The following is a 7,573-nucleotide window of genomic DNA, read 5'->3' as shown; positions in this document are numbered from 1 at the left end:
GGGGTGTGTGTGTAAAACTTAAGACAGACAGGCAGATAGGGTTGCCAACTCCAGGTTGGAAACTTCCAGGATAGTTTAGGAATGAAGCCTGCTGAGGGTGGGGTCTGAGGAGGAGGAGGAGGAAGAGAAAGAGGAGGACCTCAGACAGATACAATGCCATACTCCCCACCCTCCAAACAAGCTGTTGCCAGTCTCCAGGTGACAGCTGGAGAGCTCTTAAAGCTCTGGTGCTAATTCAAAGTGCTGCAATTTGTCGACAGAGTAGTGTTTTGGCAAATCTTTAGGAATTGTTTGGTGCATTTACGATGAGGCACCCACCCAGAGCCTCTGGCATTTTCTCACTCTGCTGGCATCAAAACCAATTTAAGGCAAAATAAGAGGCTACTGAGAGGGGAGGAGATAAAGTTGCCAGCTTTAGGTATGGAAAATCCTGGAGATTTGAGGAGTGGAGGCCGGAGAGGGGGTCATCAGACAGGTTACAGTGCCATAGACTCCACCCTCCAACCCAGCTATTTGCTCCTAGGGAACTATTGTTGCTAATCTTGGCCCAGCACCCATCAAACCATTCTCTTCAACCCCCTGCTGTGCAGCTGACTTTCCCCTAGGGTTGCCAATCTCCAGGTGGGACCTGGAGATCTCCCACTGTTACAATTGATCTCCAGATGACAGAGATCAGTTCCCCTGGAGAAAATGGATGCTTTGGAGGGTAGACCCTATGACATTATACCTGCTGAGTCCTTCCACCACCCCCCATGCTGCCCTCTACAGAATCCACCCCCCAAACCTCCAGGTATTTCCCTCCTTAGAGCTGGCAACCCTACATTCCCCTCAGTGCCTGTTGGTAGGCAACTAAGCTTGGTCCTGTCACCTACTTTGGCCTTTGGGAGAAAACACATTGGGGCCAATCCTGATAGGGTTGCCAACTCCAGATGGGAAATTCCTGGAGACTTGAGGGATGGAGCCTGAAGAGGGTGAGGTTTGAGGAGGGGTGGGACCTCAGACAGGTACACTGCCATAGACTCCACCCTCCAAACCAGTCAGTCCCACATAGGGAACCATTGTTGCCAATCTCCAGGTGAGGGCTGGAGAGCACTCAGTATTACAACTGTTCTGCAGAAGGGAGGGCAGAAGTCAGCTGAAGTCAAAGGGGCAGATAATGGTAGGTTGATGGCTAGCTGGGAAGGAGATGGGGTTGCCAACTACATCCTGACAAATTCCTGGGGATTTGAGGGGTGGAGCCTGGAGAGGGTGGGGTTTGCAGAGGGGTGGGACCTCAGACAGGTAGAATGCCATAGACTCCACCCTCCAAACCAGCCATGTTGTCCTGGGTAACAATTGTTGCCAATCTCCAGGTGAGGGCTACAGATTACTCACAATTACAACTGTTCTTCAGGTAGCAGAGATCAGTTCCTCTGGAGAAAACAGTGGACTCTGTCATTATACCCTGCTAAGGTCACCACAGCAAATTGACACTGTTTGCCCAAAGCCAGAGCACTGCCCCAGAGCCTCTTTCTAGATCCCGTTGTATTGCTTTCACAACGGGCTTTACTGCTAGTAAGTCATAACACACGCACAGACAATCTTATTTTCCTTGCTGGTCCCCCCTCCTTGTCTTTGTGGGCACCTGGTATGACATGCAACAGGTGAAGGGCTTCTCCTGACATTCAACAGGTGAAGGAGGGAGGAGAATTCTAACCAGGCAATCTGAGAAGCTAAGACAGATACTCCTGTCCACCCCATTAATATCTCCACTACTGTTAAATGAAGTAATTGTACTCTCCAGTGACCAGCTTGATTTAATTTTTTAAAACATTTTATTCATATCCTGCCTTTCTCCCCAATGGGGACCCAAAGCAGCTTACATCATTCTCCTCTTCTCCCTTTTATCCTCACAACAACACTGTGAGGAAGGTTAGGCTGAGAGTGTGACTGGCCCAAAGTTCCCCCAGCAACCTTCCTGGGCAGAGCAGGAATTCGAACCTGGGGCTCCCAGCTCCTAGCCCAGCACTTTAACCGCTACGCCATGCTGGCTCTCTGTTTGCAGCTAGGATACATCCTATCCAACTGGTTTGCATCTTTGGAACGTGTGACAAAAATAGTTATTGAAGCATTTATATCCCACCTTTCCTCATGGTTCCAGGCGGCTTACAATAATATTAGTTGTTGCAGATTTTCCGGGCTGTATGGCCGTGGTCTTGGCATTGTAGGACCTGACATTTCGCCAGCAGCTGTGACTGGCATCCTCAGAGGTATGACACAGAAAGATGGAGGACTCTGTGTCAAGGTGAGCAGAAAAATGGTAGGTAGGTAATTTATATGTACTCAGGAAGGTGGGGTAGGGCTGAATCATTATCTTGTAGGAGTCCCCCAGGCTGTGATATGCTAATGGAGGAGCTTTTCTGAGGAGGTTCTTTTGCATATGGGATACTAGTTGGAAAAAAAATTCCAGTTAAAATCAAAAATAAAATAAACCCCAGATCTCTCCCCCACTGGGTGTCTCTGACCATGTGCAGAGTGCATTCCTCACTAAGTCATAACCAGAGTCCAGCCTGTGCATCCTTGCTTACAGGCTTCCAGCAGGCTAAAGCAAATGGAGTGTGCTGTCCACTCCTACACCTGCAAGCAGGCATTACCATAGCACAGCTGGTTCAAACGGCGCTCGTGACAAATCTCTCCTTCCCCTCCTACCAAGTCCTACAGCACTACTGAGGAGCCTTGACAGGCAAGGAATGAGCGACCACAAAGGAGGGCAGTGACTACCACCCCACTCCGGCTTTCCCTGGCAGTGGTCTTCTACCGGCTTGAAATCTCGATGCTTTCCAGGTTGGATGTGGTGAACAGCGGCTGAAAGAGAGGGGTGCCTACAGACACACAGAAGCACACCACAGGGTAACAGTAAGTGTTTATTGGACAGCATCAGCGCCCTCAGCTCCTCTGCATGCACCCCCATGTGTGAGGAGGAGAAGAGGAAGAAGAAGAAGAGTTGGTTTTATACCCCGCCCTTCACTACCTGAAGAAGTCTCAGAGTGGCTTACCATCACCTTCCCTTTTTCTCCCCACAACAGACACCCTGTGAGGTAGGCGGGGCTGAGAGAGCTCTGAGAGAGCGGTGACTAACCCAAAGTCACCCAGCCGGCTGCATGTGGAGAATAGGGGAATCCGGTTCTCTGGAGTCCTGCCGCTCTTAACCGCGACACCAAACTGGCTCTCGGGGCGGGGGGGCAGGCTTTGAGGCAGGGAGTTGTGCAGTGGCGATAATTCAGGAGCGGGGAAAGGCTTCCAGACCACGCTCGAGGAGAGAGAGGTTCATGCCGTTGGGGACGCGAATGCACGTGACTCCTGGGCAGAAGCAAGAAAAGACACAAGGAGCAAAAAAAAGAAAGAAAGAAAGAAATTGGGAATTCAAAGAGAAACATATACAGTTCTTTATAAATGCATCCTATGAATCTGTCTCGATCTGGAAAATTGGAAATAGATTTAATCTGCATTGGAACTAGATTACAGGAAGAAATATCCAGTCTCGTGCTTCCAGTTCTGCATTCAAAATGAGTTACATCCAGTGTTCCCTCTAAGCTGAGTTAGTGTGAGATAGCTCACAGTTTTTTAGCCTCTGGCTCACACATTTTTGTCTTTGCTCAGGAAGGAGGGCCCCAGAGCAAACTGATGTATGCAGCAGCCGAATCGCTGGCTCACAACTTTAATGCCATTAGCTCAGAAAGCAGAATTTTTGCTCACAAGACTCCACAGCTTAGAGGGAGCATTGGTTACATCCAGTGTTCCCTCTAAGCTGAGTTAGTGTGAGCTAGCTCACAGTTTTTTAGCCTCTAGCTCACAGATTTTTGTCTTCGCTCAGGAAGGATGGCTCCAGAGCAAACTAATTTATGCAGTAGCCAAATCGCTTGCTCACAACTTTAATGCTAGTAGCTCACAAACTATAATTTTTGCTCACAAGACTCCACAGCTTAGAGGGAACATTGGTTACATCTGTTGTGTTGTTTGTATAAACACATTCATTCATTCATTCGGGGCCCTGACCTGGATGGCGAAGGTTAGCCCAGTCTTGGAAGCGAAGCAGTACCCGTCCTGGTTAGTACTTGGGTGGGAGACCACCAAGGAAGCCCAAAGCTGCCATGCAGAGGTAGGCAATGGCCAACCACCTCTGAACTTCTCTTGCTTTGAAAATCCTACGGGGTCTCCGTAAATCAGCTGTGACTTGAAGGCACATTCCCCTACCAATTCGCATTGGAGTTCTTCAGTATTTAGGTATTCTGAGGGAATAAGTGACAGCTAAAGAACATTCAATGGGAACTACAGTCCTGCATTCACTTCGCTGTTTCGTCGGTCGTCAGCTGACTAGCCATTCCATGGAAAGAGTTTCCTGACTCAATGCTCCCTCTAAGCTGTGGAGTCCTGTGAGCAAGAATTCTTCTTTGTGAGCTACTGGCATTAAAGTGGTGAGCGAGCGATTTGGATGCCGCATAAATTAGTTTGCTCTGGAGCCCCATCCTTCCTGAAGGAAGACAAAAAATGTGTGAGCCAGAGGCTAAAAAACGGTGAACTAGCTCACACTAACTCAGCTTAGAGGGAACACTGTTACCTGTAGTAGTTTTGTTACATAGTGTTTTCTGTGGATGAACAGACCCCAAGTACCAGGCCCGTAGCTACAGTGGGGCCTTTTGGGGCCTGGCCCCCTGACTTCCTACCAAGGCCCCCCCACTTCCATCCAGCCCCCAGGCCTCCCGGCTCTCTGGGCCACCGGGAGAACTCCCCACCACCGCCCCCTCCCCAAGCATGGCTTGCTTCCCCATGCAGGCAAGCCACAAGCAAATGCCACAAGAGTGAGTTTTTAAAATTTTATTATTACTTTTTTATTTGTGACATCAGTGCCCCCTGACTTATTTAAAGGCCCCCTGAGTTACAAACTCCTGGCTACAGGCCTGCCAAGTTCAGTGATCAGCTCTACTTCATTAAGTGATTTCGGCAAGGAGAAGGGAGACAAAATCCCAGGCAGAAGCCTGGTTTTTAAGCATGCAAAAAACCACACACTCCCCACTCCCCAAACACTCCCCACTCCCAACGATAGGCTATTTACATCACATTGTTTCCCTATTGGTCCATTCTAGGATCCTAGCCGACTATTGTTTTGTGGATGCAAGCTCAACCCGACCCCAGGGCTAGTTTAGGGCTGACTCATCCTTGGTACACAACAAGTTTTGTGTCAGAAAATGGGGACAGGGGAAAGAGCCGTCAAGTCACAGCTGACTTATGGTCGCCCCAGCGAGGGGCTTTCGAGGCAAGAGATGTTCAGAGGTGGTTTGTGTTGGGTTACAGTGAGATATTGAAAAAAAAAAGGTATTTAGCAGAGATAAGATAGCCCAGCAGAGCCTGAGTAAAATAATTCAGACTGTGAGTCCATGTGTGATTAAAATATAAAGTTTTTACTAAATTCTAGCATGGGAAGGGTAACTGGGATGAAAATAACAACAGAGCATAATCGGCTACATCCTTACACTACAAAGACAAAACTAGAAAAGAGAATGGCTGCTCTCCTTCTTCTTCAGAACACCAAAAAACAAAGACGGGAAGAGAAGCCATAAAATGGTAATACACCTTGACACTTTAGTCCCAATCAAATTCCTAGATCAGGGAGAAAATTCCCGGGCATCCTACAGCTAAAGAACATTGGTTACATGAGAAACATGTGACTTCCTGTGAGTCACATAAACTAACATTTAACCCCAGATATGCTGAGTGTTTTCAACTTGTAATTCCCAACAGTTTGCCATCGCCTGCGTCATGACCCTGGTATTCTTTGGAAGGTCTCCCATCCAAATACGAGCCAGGGTAGACCCTGCTTAGCTTCTGAGATCTGACAAGATGGGGCTTCCCTGGGTTCTCCGGGTCAGAAAACACAGGTAAATGAAACCAAAGGACAGGACCATTCGCCCGAGGGGTAGCCTCAGTCAGAGGAACTGGAGGGAACAGTCAAACCTGCAGGTACCTAATTTGCTGACGTCATGAATGTTCCGAGCTTCGTCATCGAAGAAGAGCATCTTGGAAAGGGGGACCTGGGTCTGCTGGCATAACCTGATGAAACACAGATATGGGAGAGGGAGGAGGAGGAGGAGATTGGATTTATACCCCTTGCCCTTCACTCAAAGACTCAGAGCGGCTTACGATCTCATTTCCCTTCCCCTCCCCACAACAGACACCCTGTGAGGTAGGTGGGGCTGAGAGAGCTCTTCTGAGGACTGCCCTTGAGAGAACAGCGCTGAGAAAACTTGTGAATGACCCAAGGTCACCCAGCTGGCTGCATGTAGAGGAGGAGTGGGGAATCAAACCCAGTTCTCCCAGATTAGAGCCTGCACTCATAACCACTACACCAAACTGGAGGCACGAGAGCAGCAGTCCCTCTGTCACTCCCCATCTTCCGGGATGGGTTTTCTTCCTCCCACTTAGAGCGGGATTTGGCAAGGGAAAGGGGAGGGGGATCACCAAGAAAATGCAATTTTTCCGGACTGTACACCGATACCACAATTGCTATCAGAAGAGCAATGATAAAAAAAGGTAAAGGTAAAGGTTCCCTTGCTCGAAAGCCAGTCGAGTCCGACTCTAGGGTTGCGGTGCTCATCTCTGTTTCCAAGCCGAAGAGCCAGTGCTGTCCGACGACGTTTCCGTGGTCATATGGCCAGCATGACTAAACACCAAGGCGCATGGAACGCTGTGACCTTCCCACCGAAGTGGTCCCTATTTATCTACTTGCAATTTCTTGCTTTCGAACTGCTAGGTTGGCAGGAGCTGGAACTAGAGACGGGAGCTCACTCCGTCATGCAGCACACTCGGGTCTCAAACGGCTGAACTACCGACCTTCCACAGCCTGCAGTTCATCGTCTTAACCACTTGAGCCACCGCAGCTCCTGCAATGATAAAACGTCCACGTATTTGGGGGGCTTTATATTCTGGGGTTCCAAGGAGGGATTGGGGAGGGGGTTCCTCACCTCTGGAAGTGGTTGACTTTGCAGCCGGGATAGATCTGTTTGTGGCGGAGGAAGCGATCCAGGCCAAAGAGGTCCAGGAGTTGCGTGGCCCCCCGGACTTCCCCTGTCCTGGGAGAAGAGGCAGGGAAAGGGGCCAGCTTTAGGGGTGTGCGTGTCAAAGAGCACTTCCCGTCCATTAGTGACACAGTGAGATAACAGGGCTATAAATGCGCTATAAGATAACAGAGCTATAACATGATAATAGAGCTATGATTTCTATTTTATTTATTTATTTACTTGTTTCATCTGTATCCCGCCCTCCCTGCCAACGCAGGCTCAGGATGGCTTACGGGATATATGTTAAAACAACAAGATATGACAAAGCACAAGATTTAAGTAAAACCACAATATATAAATGAACTCGTCATCAAGTGCTCGTACAATCTTAAGCGATGGCGCCATTCTCTCAGCATCCGAGTGGCCAGCTAACACCAGGCGTCATTTCCTGCAGGAGTGCACAGGAGCGGAGCTCCGGCAGTAAAGAGCCCAGGGGGCGGGCACATGCAACAAGCCCCACCCCCTGCTCCCAGCAGCCC

At 49.1% G+C, this 7,573-nt stretch overlaps 1 protein-coding gene across 1 annotated transcript in view; it reads right to left on the bottom strand.

The window, feature by feature from the left end:
• Positions 1-3,087: 3,087 nt before the first annotated feature.
• Positions 3,088-7,573, bottom strand: part of MDP1 (magnesium-dependent phosphatase 1) — an 11,069-nt gene continuing 6,583 nt past the window's right edge. Inside the window, exons 4-6 of the mRNA XM_015406367.1 lie at positions 6,999-7,106; positions 6,002-6,087; positions 3,088-3,339 (exon numbers count right to left, since the gene is read on the bottom strand). Coding sequence (XP_015261853.1) covers positions 3,260-3,339; positions 6,002-6,087; positions 6,999-7,106 — 274 coding nt within the window. The 3' untranslated portion in view covers positions 3,088-3,259. The remainder of the gene's footprint in view (positions 3,340-6,001; positions 6,088-6,998; positions 7,107-7,573) is intronic.

Source organism: Gekko japonicus, unplaced genomic scaffold (genome assembly GCF_001447785.1).
Source record: "Gekko japonicus isolate JY-2015 unplaced genomic scaffold, Gekko_japonicus_V1.1 scaffold2686, whole genome shotgun sequence".
Classification (NCBI taxonomy): domain Eukaryota; kingdom Metazoa; phylum Chordata; class Lepidosauria; order Squamata; family Gekkonidae; genus Gekko; species Gekko japonicus.
The sequence above is the reverse complement of the archived record's forward strand: the minus strand, read 5'-3'. Positions and strand labels throughout refer to the sequence as shown.